The sequence below is a fragment of the Pyxicephalus adspersus genome, chromosome 11, assembly GCF_032062135.1.
Source record: "Pyxicephalus adspersus chromosome 11, UCB_Pads_2.0, whole genome shotgun sequence".
Lineage (NCBI taxonomy): Eukaryota > Metazoa > Chordata > Amphibia > Anura > Pyxicephalidae > Pyxicephalus > Pyxicephalus adspersus.
The window spans coordinates 24,036,034-24,053,078 of record NC_092868.1 but is presented as its reverse complement, the minus strand read 5'-3'; the positions used below and the strand labels follow the sequence as shown (position 1 = coordinate 24,053,078).

At 35.5% G+C, this 17,045-nt stretch overlaps 1 protein-coding gene across 1 annotated transcript in view; it reads right to left on the bottom strand.

The window, feature by feature from the left end:
- Window positions 1-4,669: 4,669 nt before the first annotated feature.
- The window catches only part of LOC140341023 (cathepsin D-like), a 62,799-nt gene continuing 50,423 nt past the window's right edge, over window positions 4,670-17,045 (bottom strand). The window contains exons 7-9 of the mRNA XM_072426522.1: window positions 7,988-8,132; window positions 6,097-6,195; window positions 4,670-5,228 (exon numbers count right to left, since the gene is read on the bottom strand). Of these exons, the coding sequence (XP_072282623.1) occupies window positions 5,067-5,228; window positions 6,097-6,195; window positions 7,988-8,132 (406 nt within the window). The 3' untranslated portion in view covers window positions 4,670-5,066. The remainder of the gene's footprint in view (window positions 5,229-6,096; window positions 6,196-7,987; window positions 8,133-17,045) is intronic.

The window sequence follows — 17,045 nt, the reverse complement described above, 5'->3', positions numbered from 1 at the left end:
CACCTGGATGGCTTTATCAATCGCTAAGAAGTCATCCCCATTTAGAGCAGTGGTCTCCAACCTTTTGGACGTCATGATGAATTGTGAAAATTGTGACATCATGATGCCAGAATCTCCCCGCCAGAGACACAACCAGCCCTGAGCCTGCGATGCATATGGGAAACATGGTCTGCTACTCTGGCCAGTGCACCCCCCCAAACAGGGTCCTTCTCCTGACCCCGCTGGAGGGTGCACTGGCCATTGACACAGACCACCAAAATTTTCTCGCGGACCACCATTGGTCCGCACACAACAGGTTAGGTACTGCTGGTTTGGAGCACTTCTAGTTTAGATGAATTTATTTCGCTGCAGCAGGGCACTGACATAGTGAAACTTATGTTGGTGCTTCGATCCCTTCTTTTTTCTAATTTTCGTTATTATTGTACTCCCCTCATGTATATTTTTGCACTCAGTGGGTTGCTCATTGAACCTTTTTAATTTAAAAACTATATACTTATACATTGGTTCCGGGTTTACCCTCCTTTTTTTTGGTGTCCTTGAGACTTCTTCCAACTTTAGGTGGTATTGATGACATACTCTCATAACCAGCATTTTGTTTTTTGATATATGTCTATTTCAGAATGGAAGTCAGAACATAGCTGTATTTTATCTGAGCTATCTTAAATGTTTATACATCCAAAGTGGTTTAGCTTAGTTTGTGTACTGTTTTGCTAATATACCCTTCTACAGATTTCTCATTACTTTTCTTGTATTTTGTATTTTAAAATATGATCCTAATAAAATCCTAATAAGAAGTTTCAGGTCTGGACACTCCCCTATTTTCACTTAATTGGAACCTATGTGTGTCAGTTTGTGTGTATATGATCAGCCCCAAAATTCAAAGGTATGTAAACTTTTGATCATGCCTATTTGAGTGATTTCAGTTATAAGTATGATTAAAAAAAGGATACCCCTAATAATAAATTACTTCATCTGAGCAAATTAAATAAAAGGAAAGTTTCTGCTTGGTCATTCATTTTTTCAAGTAATGGTCAATATTTCACAAATTCTCCCAGGGTATGTAAACTTACACTACTGTAACTTATAAAAATTGGGAAAAAACAAAAGGGCACCCCTCGAAACCAATGCAAGAAAGACTCCCCACATCTCTCTCCAAACTACTTTAGTGTACCTTTCTTTATTCTATTTAATAAATCCAACTCCAAAGTGTCCAGTAGATCACACCTTTGTATGTGAATGTCCATAATATGTGAAGTTAGGGGGGATCAGCTCACTGCAAGACACTGTAGTGTTTCAGACAAAAAAGTCAATTTATTTAGATTCAGGCACAAATCAAAACACTCCCTTACTTCAGCGAAACAAAACACAAAAATGGCTTAGTCCCGCAAAACAAAAAGAAAAAAACGCTTGCTTCAGCAAAATAAGTCTCAAATAGTTGGTAAATAAAGTCCTGCCGCCACAAGCGGCTATGCCAGGCAAGCCCCTGGTACTCACAAGTACTCAGGGTTTTTGCTGCCTGTAGTCCTCCAGAAGCAGGTTGCTGCCTCATGCTGTAGCTTCCAGGTTCACCTTCAGACTGACATGTCCACTTTCTGTCAGCCCTAGACATACTTGCCAGGCCAGTCCAAAATCCTGGTCTGCACAGCAGTGGGATATAAAGGCCCACCCAGATCCTTCTCTCCTATCCTAGAGTCAGGGCCCTGTAATAATTTAACAAAGATGGCAGCAGCAGATTGCCAAACTCTTTGGTAATTCTGCAGTAATTGACCTCATTTCAGAAGAACCACGACTTAAAGAAGGGGGAAACAAATTTACCATCCAGGACCCACCCCTGGCATCCTGTACAAATAATTCAGATGTTTCACTGCAATAAAACTTTTGATTTGGCAGGACACCTTTGTGGTGTTGGTGACTTCCTTAAAAAACAGTTATTTAAAAAAATATTCAGGACACAATCAAGATCTGTTTAGACAAAGTGCATTTCACTCAAGGTTGCAAGAAAATAGGCATAAGCTCTGAGGTATCCTAACATAACAGTGCCTGCAGAAGTTATACAGTTTTAACAAAAGTTTCAAGCTGTGTTCATGCTGGTAAACAAGCATCTAACACAGTAAAAGAGCTATATATGAGCTATATATATATAAATACATATTCCACTTTTAATTAGACCAACCAAACATTTCCACCTGTGTTGGAGTTGTCTCAGATTTATTAGATTAAACTAGAGAGTCAGCCCCTATGAGGGTTACAAATTTTGTTGAGATAAAAAAAAAAATAAAGTATGCATGCCTTACATAAATATTACTACAGTGTAATGCACTTTTTTTTTTTTTACCAAAACATATTAAGTTCATCAGGATTATCTCTAGATGTTTATTTTGCATTCCACACTTCACTGGGCCTTGATTCAAGTTGATACAAATTCCATAAAACAGACCTTCCACTGACAAAATATGGAAACTTACAGTGCTCAATGGATTCCAAAATTGTCAATTGCCTAGATGTAAATCTGATCATTTGGAATCAGTAGTTACAGTCACACACCTGAAACAAGTATACAACTAAGTGTGTGACAAATTGTGGTGAAATTGGCTGAAGATCTTACCTTATTCTGGGTCAGTGATTCAGTATTCATTCATAATACTAAGGTATTAAGTGTTATTGCATTTTCATGCATCAGAGTCAGAATGATAAATTCATAGCCTTATATAAATAAAAAGATCTTTATTTTCAGCCATGTGTTGATTGTAATTTTTAAACCTTTTTTAACTCATCTGAAAATAGCTGTCAGGTTTTCTGAAAATGAGGATTTTTATCCAGTGTTTGAGTATGTTTTGGTGGATAAAACAGGGAATGGTTCAATAAAAGTTTTAAAAGAGTTTACAATAATATTTTATTGACAAGCATCTATTTATTTGCACATGGTTACATGAATGCAGCACATTTACTTAAATATATGATTGCAAAAAGATCTGCTGCAGCCATTATTTTATCTAATTTTATTTGAACTAGCATTTCAAACACTTGCTATACATTTTGTAAGCATTCAAAATGTGTTCTAAAGACAAATACACGTACTGCGTACTATACTCCTATAAATCCTGTGATACTGCAATGAAAACAACTGCAATGTTAGAAAACTGCACCTATAGAGGTTGTCAAGCATTTGATACATGTTTCCTTAATGCCTAAAAAAAAAAAAAGGTGCCTGCTAAAGAGTAATTGTACCGCAAATGGACCAGTGACGTGAGCAAGTCCTTTTCCAAGTTAGAAAACGTGTCAGCCCTGTGTACAGCCTGACACTAGAATACAAAAGCAGACAAAAGGGTCACAAGGATAAATCCAAAAATTGTTAAACATACCTATAGAAACCAAATTGTGCAAATGTGCTCCTTTTACTAATTTATTAATTATTGTTTCTATTATTTTTTAAAGGCGTTTCTGCTAGGAAAATAATATTGTAAGTGATAGTCGACATGGCGTCTCTTTTTATGAGGAAGTAAGTAAACAGGTAAACAGTGGAGTAGCAGCTGATATAGTGTACTTGGACTTTGCTAAAGCATTTGACATAGTACGCCGCACATGGTTAATATGCAAGTTAGGTCAAAAGGTTTGGAAAAGTCAATCTGTAAATGGATAGAGAACTTGCTTAACCCCCCTAGCGGTAATCCCGAGTGTGACTCGGGGTGGATTTTACATGCAAAAAGCAGTGATCCACACTCCAGATCGCTTTAAACTTAACAAAACCCCACTTACTTTGTTCCGTCGGCATTCCCGGCGTCCTGCTGGTCCCCGCAGATCCTTGGGACACGTCATGCTCCTCCGATCTCCACCTGCAAAGTGCAGAGACGTTCTCCGGGATTTCCCGGTGACGTCAGTGCATGCGATGGTGCGGGCGGGAGGATCGGCAGGAAGATTCAAAAAATTTTGAATTGGATTCAATACAAATTAGCTGTATTGAGTCAAATACAAAGAAATTTGCATATAATATATATATAAAATTATATATATATAATATACAAGCTACTGTACACTTACATTACATGTTTAACTATTTTTTTTTTTTTTGCCGTAATTCAAAATTAGAATGCTAGGGGGGTTAAGGACCGCATCCAGAGAGGTAGTGATTAATGATTCATACTCTGAATGGTCTAAGGTTATTAGTGGTGTACCCCAGGGTTCAGTGTTGGGACCTTTACTGTTTAACATTTTTATAAACAATACAGAGTTTGGGACTAAAAGTACCATTTCTGTGTTTGCAGATGACACCAAACTATGTAAGGGAATTAGGCCATACAGGATGTTTATGAAAATGTGGAATAGGCTCCTTCAGGAGGTAGTTTCAGCAACTACTATAGATTGCTTGAGGTTCCTGGTGACATCGGTGCGTGTGTACGTTGCCGGTGAGGCGGGGCGGGAAATTCAAAATCCATTTGTTTTGCATTCAATACAAAATAACTGTTGCAAAACGAATGCAATATATTGGATTTAAATGTGTAAAAGCAGTACACTGTTTTCAAGAACATTTATTTTGCAGTATATATAATAGTATGACTAGAATATTTATTCTTTTTTTTAAGTTTAAAAAAAAAAAAAAAAAAAAAAAAAAAATATATATATATATATATATATATATATTTATTTAATTTCATATTTTTACATGGTTTTGTGTTTCAAACTTTATTATACTCATACTATTATATTATACTGTAAATTAAATTTTCATGAAAAACCATGTACTGCTTTTAGACATAAAACCAGAAAGAAATGTACCGCTAGGGAGGTTAAAAATAAAAGACTTATGTGTTAGCATACAAAAGATCAGAGCTACCAAAACACGGAATAGGAACTTACACAAAATAAGAACCTAAGCAAATAAGAGTGTGAGCTGAAAAGGGAAAGCCAAATTATAAACTGAACGCTTTGAAACTATATTATTGTTATAATGCCACTGGTATAGTCAAAAATGCAGAAATATAAGAAAATTTCAGCTGTCGTTCATTCTGTCTGTTGCTAACACACTATGCATTAAGCTGGTATATTTCCAGCCCAAGCTGGTTAGTCTTCTAAACTGATCTTGCAAAACCGATTTGATTCAAATCTCGGTCAAACACTGTGTAATATCTCCCGATAAAGACATCTCCTAAAATCCAAAATGGTCCTGCAGGTGGGGGAATGTCAACACCCATAAATCCGCTTAGGCACAAATTTCTGCCCATCTTCGAAATCTATGTTAAAAAAGAATTGTTATTAGTGAAACACATCAGAGAAGATCTAATAAAAATCCACAGTCTATACCTATGCTAGGAAAATAAATTACTGTTCTGTTATGATTTACAATATTTAATTATTTTAGATTGGTAAATCTGCTAAAGGAAAATAAAAACATTCTTATTTTCTGTCTGTGTAGTGAAAGTTACTATTTGTATCCAGTAAAATAAGGGTACAAAAATACTGAGCATTCATATTTAACCATGTGCATGTGCTGTTACCAGTGGTAAGGGAAATATTATTAGACTCTACCAGGTTTGTTTAATGGTAATTGTTAATAGGGTCAGAAACTGTCAGAAATTTTCAATGTCATAGCATTACTTTTGCTAGTATCACCATATTAGTATAATATGTATAATTGTAAAAGTAATGTATCATCAGAGCAATAGTTTAAATTTCACATAGATTAAATCATGAAGTTTAAGGAGTTTATCAGGGTTGATCATTTATTATGTAATGTGTTTAACATGAACAGTAACAATTATTTATGGTTCAAATCTCACAATCTCTAGTCAATTTTTTTACTCAGAAACATACTGAATTGACCATCTGATTTGTCAGAGGTCGTTATTAGGTTTATTGATATTGCATTCATTGCTCTAACAGGTTAGCATAGCCTTGCTCTTAGTATGAGCCTACATAGGTTGTATACAAGTTGTATACTTTGGCTATAATTTCTAATCATCCCTACTTTATCCTGCATCAATAGACCAACATGACTGGAATGCAGATTTGTTTTAATAGTATAGTAGCATACACATGTGGCAATAACCACATATTAAGGGCAATAGCAGGGGAACAGTTTTAAAATATGCATAGGTATACCTTTAGGACATATTCTTCTCCCGTGAGGTTGTATGGAATTCCTCCCAGAATAAATGAAATGACAGGCAGTGATGGTACTTTACTACAGTCTACAATATACTAAAAAGAAAAAAAAAACATATACAAGTAATGAGAAGAATTTGGTAATATACAAGGGGTAATAATCCAAAATAAGCAGTAAAGGAACAAAACAGGGGTGGGTTGTTGAACTATTTAATCTCTATCATCTGAACCAGACCATGTCAGTTTTGCAATCGGCCTGGCAATAACTTTTGTCAAGGTAAGAAAATACAGCATCTCTCTTCCCCTGTGTAAACAGTGTTTATATACCAGGGGCTCTATTTATAAAAAGGTAATCTGACATTGCCTCAAACATTCCCTCGTAAGCATCAATTACAAATACATAGAAGATTCCCACGAGGGAATGTTTGAGGGAATGTCTGATTCACTATATTATAAAAAGAGCCCATGATGCAGTCTGTTTTTGACAGTAGTAGCTAAAATAACCTTTTTTGAGACAAGTGCAGTAATAGGCAACAGGGGCAAAATACTTGACGTACTACACACACCTTGTGTACTTAGAATATTTTTTTTGGTCATCTTTAGTATGTTGTCTTTAACTGGTTCATATTATTGTGAATTCAATTTTAGTCTTACATATTTAGGTTGATAAATTACAGAAATCCAGGGACTAGGTCCATTAGAGAAATAAACACATTCATCCAACTAGGGAAATAAACATACCAGAAAACCTGAACATTTCAGATAAAAACATACAGTATATGCACAGTTGAACCTATAAAACATGATTCAATTTAGTCAGACTGTGAAAAAAATCCTTACTGATTTCCTTCAGACAACATTCCCTGGATAAACATTCTCTTGTGTCATTCCTTTTAAACTTTAATGCCCAGTTATATTCTTAGCACCTAGAAACACATCCAGCTTTTGTTCTAAAGTCTATAAAATGTGCCTTAACTGCTTCCTAAGTGACTGTTGTACATTTTACCAGACCTTACTGTGCAAAATTCCTTAAGTATGTAAAGAATAGGCTTCTTGACCTCCAGACACAAAGAGAGCCCCCTTGTCCTTTGCAATTTCTCTATATAGGCCATTTATGTATTTATGTAGGGTGATTGTATCCCCCTTAAATGCCTCTTCTTAAGGGAGAAAAGAATCAGGCCAACTAATCTTTATTCATAGCTGAGATCTTCCATTCCTCCTATTAGTTTAGTTACCAAGTTTAGTCTGCAGCAAGTTCAAATTTTGCAAAGCTATTATAGAATTCAAATGTTGTGTTCTCAAACATGGAATCGTGGAGGCAATAGGCTTGTGAAACTTCAGACATCCACCACAATAGTATTTTACCTTTGGTGAGATATTTTTATTAAGATTATTCAAGGACTGCTCTTTTTTGGACTACAAAGATGAATATTGTAAAGGTAGACTTTCTCATAGAAGAATTCAAAGAAAGGTGTGGGGTCCTGGATTTCTTCAAGCAGTAAGTGTTCCTTGTCAGGTCTTAAACAATGTAGAGGAGGCTGGGCTTGCAATGAAGAAAGAACATATGAAGTCCAGATACAATTGTTTGAAGACTCTTATGTCATAAATATCCAACCTGTTTCAGGCGTTTAAAAAGTCCCTCTTAATCAGGGTTTGGTACTGTTGAACAAATTGTGTACGGGAGAGAAATAAAAGGGGGATTCTAAGGGGTAATTAGTATGATTGCTACTGATACTGGACTTGTCAGTCAGTTTCAAGAACAGTATGGAAAGGCCCTTGCCAACTATTACAGAATCTTCAGTCAAGTTTGTTAAAATATTTGCAATCCATTTAGTGTTTGCTGTTTACCTATATATATATATATATATATATGTACCAAGGTTCTTACCTCACCACCAAATATTGGAAAAGCACCTATGGCTCTGTGCAGAGCATTTATTTCTGTAGTTGGTCCTGTAATAAGAGATGTTCCAGTGTCCACTATGGCTTGGCAACCACCTTTGCAGAGAGTGAGTTGACTACCAACTCTAACTCTGTGGAAGGAAAAAAAAATATTCATCCTTGCCATTTAGACATCTTTTGTACAGTGCATCTGAAAGCAAAAGTTAATGTTTCTGACATTCTGTTTTCTTGAAAAGATGAATAAAATCTTAATCACTTATCAGCCTCTCACACTTATATCTTGGGGAATCTGGTGTAAATCTTGGGCCTTCTCTCATTTCAACACAGAATTACATGGAACTTACATGACTGAGGTATGCCAGAGCCTTTTTAACATACCTGCACCACCTACTCCACCCCTTTTTACCCCTCCCCACATTTCCTTACTATAACACACTGACACCTGCGGGTATGGTGAAATTGGCCCTAAGGGGGTTTATTAACATAACAATTTAAATAACTCAAATTGTTACAAATGAATAATATAACCATTCCATTTAAACTTTATTCACTATAACATTATCCCTCTCAGGTGGCAGGTCATTGACAGGTCTTAACTCCATTTAACCACATTACCACTGGATCTGCGTTTTAAATTGATATATATATATATTTATATGTCATGCTCCCGGGCGCCACTCTACAGCCTCGGGAAGGATAACAATCCTGCATCTCCAAACCAAAGTTAACCACTTAACCTTCTATTAACCAATTTGGAGACCCCATACCAAAGATGGCGCCGCTGCAGCAGGCAGCATGGCCGAGGGAGGGATCCGTCCTATGGATCCGTCCTATGTCCTATATCCGTCCTATGTCCCATGGACATGATTACAGAAAGTCCTGTTCCCAGCACTCCTTTGGATGTGCAAAGTAGGGCACGTGTGCCTCTTGTACCCCCCGAGGGCGTGGCACTCAGCTGCCAATCGGCCGCAGGGGATTCAGTTACCCTCCAATCAAATGGCGCCAGGTGGCGCAAGGTCATTGGTCACTCTGGCGATTTAAGGAGAACCTGTCCTGACCACCATTGCTTGCTATAAGCCTTGGTGAACACAGTGTGCTTGGGTGCGTCCTTGTGTTGGTTTATGTTAATCCCGTTTGTCATTTCCATAGCGACCTGGTCTGAAACCTGACTCTTGCCTGAACTCTGCCTGCCCTGACCTTGGATTGTTTGTGACCACTCTTGTCTGCTGCCTGCCCTGACCTCGGATTGTTCCTGACTTGCCTTTGCCTTACCCTCCTGTACTACGCTTATCAAACTTAACCCTTGTCTTGTTTTATGACAATAATAAAACTCGATAAAAGGATATTTGGAGTTGGCTGCAGGTTTGTGTGCCCAGGCGCATTACAGTAACATAATCTTTTTGAACCGCAGTGAAATTGCAAGGCATTCATGTTGATATCATGATATTGCACATTGCAAAGATTTCTAAAAGTAAATGAAATGGTTCACAGCTTAACTAGTATCACCTCCATAGTATGGATGACTACACCAATCCTTTAACAGCCATATGACACCTCCATTATACTTAACATTTACCTCCTTGCCACTTTTTGCTGTTATCCCTAGTGTTTTATAAATAGTTTAGGAATAACTTGGAAAGTTGATACATAAATAACATAAAAAGTATATAATTAGGCTCAACTTTGTTAAAAGACAAAAGAAAAGAGAAAAGTAACATTAGTTACACGACATTCACAACAACATATTGTACTGTTTGATATCTATAAAAAAAATCATACATCATGTAAAATTATGGTTGACTATTCATAAAATTGATACAATTAAAATCTATCAACACTTTACTATAACATTAATAAAAATATATGTTTAAAAATGTATGTTATAAATGTATGGTAAACGGTGATTGTTTAATTAATTGAATAATTATCTATACCTATTCTATTACATTGATCTATCTTCTTTCGATCTCATTGGTCCAAAGAAAAGTCTTTTTTCTTTTTCTCATGAAATAATTTTTAGAACATAATTTGCCTTTCCTTTAACCAACTTAAAACCCCTTTAAAAATATTTGATTGATAAAAATCAAGTTTATGCAAATACTTTCATATGTATAAAAGAATAGTTTTTTCCTCATCATTTGTCTTTTGCCTTTAAGACAAACCTTTATTATGTTGTTCATCATCAGGAGGTTATTTAGTCTTCTTTGGATACTCATGGCTGTTCACAGGCCTTTCTCTAAGTCATCACTGTCTCATCTTATCGATAGTAATCATTCTTTACTCAAAACTTGAAAATATTACCTATCCGGATCAACATCATATTCAGTCACACATAGCAACTTTTCAAGAGCAGTGATTTCAACAAATCAGTTCAACATCCAACAATGAAGCATGCAGAACCATTTATCATTAAACAAGTGTAAAGTGACATGTTGGGATTCCTGTAGGCCCTAATATCATAGTCCAATAAACATGAAATTATTTCTTTAGTATGCAAGGAGATGACAAAAGTTTGAATTGTCACTTCACTTATGTTCCAGTTGACAAAACTTAGATATGTTTCATGTATATTAATTACCCATGAAGTCCCCTTGCCCTGTCTTTATAAACTAAAATTAGCTTTCCTACACACATGTTCATCATGTACACACATGTTCATCACAGTGTACCATATATCTATAAATGATAAAACCTTTCGTATGATACCCGTTTTTTATCAAACATAAAAATGATTATGTAAATAAATTTATCCTAATATTGTGAAGTTTGGAACAAAAACCTTAAAAAATAGCACAGTTTTAATTTATTCTCTTGTAACCATATTTAAAAGATCAAATTATTGCTAGTCTTAGTCCCATATTGATTATTCATTGTATAATTACCTGTATTGTGCATATGTATATTTTATATATATATATATATATATATATATATATATATATATATATATATAAATGTATATATATATACACCATTTTTATTAACCGTAATATATAACTTATCATATTGTTCATTCATTCGTTATTATTATTATTATTATATACCTATTACTTAAAGAGAATTGTGTCAATATATCTTGCAGCGAATTGTGCCTTTCTCACTTACCAAACATTTAAGCGAGAATGGCCTTGTGATTCGCCATGAGGTCGCCAAACAAACTAGGGAAAAAGCAGGGGGTGGGAATGGCGACTATTTCCAGCAGGAATATTGTGGCTGGGAGCGAATCATTTGCTCCCAGGATGCAAAGTAAAGCCCAGCAGCCCATTTAGGAGAGATCTGGGCAGAGGCATATATACAGGGAATGAGGGAGGGGTTAGGCACTCCATCTTGTGTTCTGGGTGAAGTGTAGAAGCAGGGAGAGACGTGCATTGTGACGGACAGATTAGGAGCATTCTGTATATCTGTATATTTACAGATATTGCAGTTTTTGATGCTACCTGGTCAAATTTAGCAAAAAAGCCATTTTGCTGAAGAAAAAAATTCTGCCCTACTCTAAACAAAAAATACAGATATTTCAGTCTGATACCTCTTGCTTTTTACCAAAAAAGCCAAGTTTGCTGAAGAAAAAAAATCTGTCCCACTCTAAAAAATACAGGTATTTCAATCTGATACCTCTTGCTATTTACCCCCCAAAAATGCCAGTTTTGTACAGAAAAATTTCTGTCCTACTATAAAATAAATACAAATATTTCAGTCTAATACCTCTTGCTATTTACCAAAGAAAAGCCAGTTTGCTAAAGATAAAATTCTGTCCTACTCCAAAAAATGCAGATATTTCAATCTTTGACACCACTTGCTATTTACCAAAAAAGCCAGTTTGCTACAGAAAAATTTCTGTCATACTCTAAAATAAAATACAGATATTTCAGTCTGATACTTTTTGCTGAAGAAAAAATTTCTGTCCTACTACCCAAATAAAATACAGACATTTCAGTCTGATACATCTTGCTATTTAATTTAAAAAAAGCCAGTTTGGTGAAGAAAAAAATTCTGTCCTACTCTCAAAATACAGATATTTCAGTGTTTGATACCTCTTGCTATTTACCAAGAAAAGCCAGTTTGGTACAAAAAATTTCTGTCCCACTCTAAAAAAATACAGATATTTCAGTTTGATAACTCCTACTATTTACCAAAAAAAAAGCCAGTTTGCTGCAGAAAAGTTTCTGTCCTACTTTAAAGAAATACAGATATTTCAGTCTTTGATATCTCTTGCTTAGTAAAAAAATAAAGCCAGTTTAGTACAGAAAAATTTCTGTCCTATTCGAAAACAAAGTACACATATATCAGTCTGATACCTCTTGCTATTTACCAAAAAAAAGCCAGTATTTGGCAGAAAAATTTCTGTCCTACTCTAAAAAAAATACAGATATTTCAGCCTGATACCTCTTGCTATTTAGAAAAAAAGCCAGTTTGCTGCTAAAATGTGTCTGTCCTACTTTAAAAAAAAAAAAGATATTTTGGTCTTTGATACCTCGTGCCATTTACCAAAAGAGCAAGTTTGGTACAGAAAAATTTCTGTCCTACTCTAAAAAAAATACAGATATTTCAGTCTTTGATACCTCTTGCTATTTACCAAAAAAGCTAGTTTGGCACAGAAAAATTCCTGTCCTACTATAAAATAAATACAGATATTTTAGTGTTTGATACCTGTTCCTATTTACCAAAGAAAACCGTTTGGTACAGTAAAGTTTTCCGACGATGGACTACACATAGCTCTAGATGCCACTTACCAATGCTTTACACGCTCCTTCTCAGGGCCCACTGCCTCCTCCTCCTGCTGTTGCTGCCGCCTGCCAGTACTCTGTTCACAAAAATTGTATTACACACTTCTGGGTGGCATTGACGATGCACTACACCCAGCTCCTCATGGCACTTACCAATGCGGTCTCCTTGGCGATAGCTGACCAGAGGCCACACACTGCTACTGCTCTCGCTGACCCACGCTCCGTCTCTGGTCCTCCATCCTTTTGCCTAATGTCACTGCGCTACTTCTCTACAACTTTATGGGTGGCATTCCTAGGACATGTCATTCAGATCATGATGCCAGCTGCAATGCGGTCTCCTGCTGTTTTGATGGCAGAAACTGCTGATAGTGGGTTGAGCTCACAGCACCACCCTTTCTCAATGTCCTAATGTTTATGCTGCCTTCTGTACGCTGTCCATCACGCAAAAATCCTATTTGCCTGCTGTCATTTTGCCTGCCATTTTCTGGAAAACCACAAGGTCTTTTGGAACGTTTGTATTTTTCCCTTGTTGCCACTGTTCTCCTACACATACCTAGCAAATTTGGTGGTTCTAACATGCATAGGGGCTTTCCTCAAAATGTTTAAAGTAGGCCCATTGACTTCACGAAATTCAATGGGTATATATACTAATTAGCACTTTATAATATGCCATTAGAATGAATGTCTAAAAATATCACCAAGCATTTGCGATCTGATTCAAATTTCATTCTAGTTTGGCTTTATAGAAATTAAATATTTGCAAAAAGGACTGTTGCCAAAGATGTTATAATACATGTACCAAGGAACATTTACTGATTTCACTTGTGTGTGTATGTCAAAATACATTTAAATGCATATATGGTTTGTAGTTAGTTTCTGTTGTTTTGTCATTCATTTTTCCACAAATATAGAGTACAAATGTCTCCACTCCAAACTGATACTTGAACCCCCTTGTTGCCTTTGTCCCATTCTCAAACTCATATGTCACATATTGATATTTGAATGTATTATGTACATATTCCTTTTATAAATAAAATGTCATAGTTTTCATTTCTTTGTTTTTTTTTATTTTATTAGTCTGACATTTGCACTCATGTTAATTTGCTGCCACACAACTCCTCTGTTCATTTGTAGTAGTGTTATAGGTTTGTTGTCAATTAGTTGTCCAGCTGAGTTGCATACTCATTCTAACACACCTGATGGTGATGGAAGGAGGTCCAGGTTCCAAGCACAACATCGTATGCTTTTATTTTCTTTTTCTCCTAGGTCTTATTTTTGGGGTAGGTCTTATATTAGGGCAGGTTTACAAAATAGTGCTAGGTCTTACTTTCGGTGTAGGTCTTATTTTCGGGGAAACACGGTATTTTGTATGTATATATATGTGTGTGTGTGTGTATATAGGCATATATATATATATATATATATATATATATATAAATATATATATTTATATATCAGACAAGAAGTATTTAGTTGGAATATCTAGTCCACTGGCAAAAGCAAGGTCTCGCCTGCCCAAACTCGCAAGTTTTTATCACCAGGCGGATCCTCAGGTCAGGCATCATAAGCGTTTAGGTAGGCACCTATGTAAACAGTTGAAATCAATTAACTTTTTCTGAACCTGAAAATAATAGGTCATTTAAAATATGCCTATTTTTTAGCTTATATATATGTTTGAAACATTTGAACAGCCCAAACATTTTTATTTAGGGCTAGGTGTAAGATGTGTGCCATTTGAAAGAATGATTTTTTAGGGCAACAGTGACTTTTAATGCAAGCTTGCCAGTGTCAAGCACAATAATTATTATTATTGTGGTCTAGACTATACATAACTTAGCTGTGCTAGAACCTGCACTAACACAGTTGTCCTAAGCTACAATGTAAATTAAAAGTCGAACAATAAGTGTGCAACAATAAGTGTCGTACTTGACACGTTTTGTAAAATAACATATAATAATAAAAATAATGAGTCAGCACAGCTGAGCTATGTATAGTCTAGACCGCTTTATTAATAAATAAATAATTTTGTGTATATTTTTGACATCTTGTGCCTTAAACAAGCCTGTCTCTCTATATTTTGAGCACATGATAACACAACTCATAAATAGTTGCTCCAGGTTTCTGGCCAGTCTCAAACTACAAAGTAGCGTCAACTCTGTCAAGTATGATAGATAAACGACATACCGTACTTTTCGCTGTATAAGACGCTCCAGAATATAAGACGCACCCAATTTTAAAGGAGGAAAATCTAGAAAAAAAAGATTCTGAAAGATTATTCCCCTTCTGATCACTCATGTGCCATTCATACCGGTATTCCCCTTCTGATCACTCTGTGTCATTCAAAATTCCCTTCTGATCACTCTGTCATTCAAATTCCCCTTCTGATCACTCTGTGCTTTTTTTCCACTGTACGGCAGTTAGGACAGGGAACAGCAGGTGGCGCTGTGCCGGCTTCTTTCGCTCTGCTTTACAGACACGATGCTGGGAGAGGAGAGAAGAGACAGACGCTGCAGAAAGAGACACACGCAGGATCGGGTATCGGGTGAGTATATTATTTTAATTATTTTATAACACATTTGTCGTATTGGACGCACTAACTTTTCCCCCCCAGTTTTGGGGAAGAAAAAGTGCGTCTTATACGGCAAAAAATACGGTATGTTCTGTCCCTAACTTGTTCGTTCATTCAAGTACATAAATATAACATCATATAAAATTATGGTTTTAATTTAACAATTGTCTTGTTACACTCGGGGTATGTAAACCTATGGGTAATATTAAATAGAGCCTTACCTGATCCGCCAGCGTCCTGCGCTGTCGAGCGCCACAATCCCTGTCTTCTTTCTTCTTCCTGCTTCTGCATCCAATGAGTCACAGGGGAGTTCCCGGGGCGTCGGTGCGTGTGTACATTGCCGGCTGGGCGGGGCGCAAAATCCATTTGTATTGCATTCAATACAAAATAACTGTAATGAATGTAATACATTTCATTTTTATGTGGAAAAGCAGTACATTGTTTTCAAGAACATTTTTTTTTACAGTATATAAATTAGTATGAGTATAATGTGTTTTTTTTTTTAATTTAAAAAAATTTGAAAAAAAATTTCATTGTAAAATTATAGATTTTTTAATTTATTCAATTTATTGTTTTTACATAATTTTGTGTTTCAAACATTATTATACTCATACTATTATATTATATTATACTGTAAAATAAATTTTCATGAAAAACAATGTACCACTTTTAGTCAAATAAAACCGGAAAGAAATGAACCGCTAGGGAGGTTAAAAGTCTGGCCCTTAAATAATTTAAAGGTAATTTAAATTATGTAAGTCATCTTCAGAAATCCACAGAAGGCAATACCATTCTATCAGCCAGTAATGCACATCCTATGAATATGAAGAATAGCATTTACTATTCTCAATATTTAAAATTAAAAAGAATTTAAACAAAATCACTTAAAATTAGCTGCAAATGATTAAGGGGCCAGACTTTTAAAAAGTGGATACAGTCAAAGAATCTTTAAAAAATCCTATAACAAGGCAATTATCAAAAAAAGAGAAGATATCCTCTTTGGACATAAAGTTAGTACAAATGAAGAGTGAAAAGTAACTTTACTTAAGTCACATTGATCCTTTGAAAATGAAACCCTCAACTGACTTAAAAGTAGGTACCTTCTCATGTCTGGTGTAAACAATGTAAATGGAAAAATAGCCAAAAAGACTCATTTAGTAGTCCAACTAGTGTGGAATTTCCCCATGCCATTATGTTGACTCTGACACGCTGCATCCATAATGTAGATGAAATTAGGTTTGTGCAATTAGACTGCTTATATCCAAACGTGAAGGGTGGCGATTTTGATAAAAAACTTCCTAAGAAAGAAGCCAGGTGGATATTCTAAGTTTCAAATAACTCTTATAATAATTTGTTTTGTTTTGCTTAGGTTTGTTTACTTTTGCTTTGTTTTGTTTTTTGTCTGCGAGTGTATTTACTTTTATTAACCACCTGAGCGTTACACTGATTTCTAGATTTCTGTTCCAAAAGCGTCTGGAACACGGAACCGACGCTGGATTAGCACAGCGGGACCAGGTAAGTGGGGATTTTAGTGTAGGCGAAAAAATACGGGCTTAACCAAAAGAGCAAAAATATTTAGTGCGAGAAATTACGGGCTTAGCGGTTAGGGGGTTAACATAACTAGAATTGTTATGTTAAAACGTACCTAAACTCAGAATTTTCACTTTACATAAAGGGTAGACAACCCTTTTATTTAAAGTAAAAATTCTGTTTGTTTGTGTTTTTTTTAAGTGCAACACCCTTTTTTACAA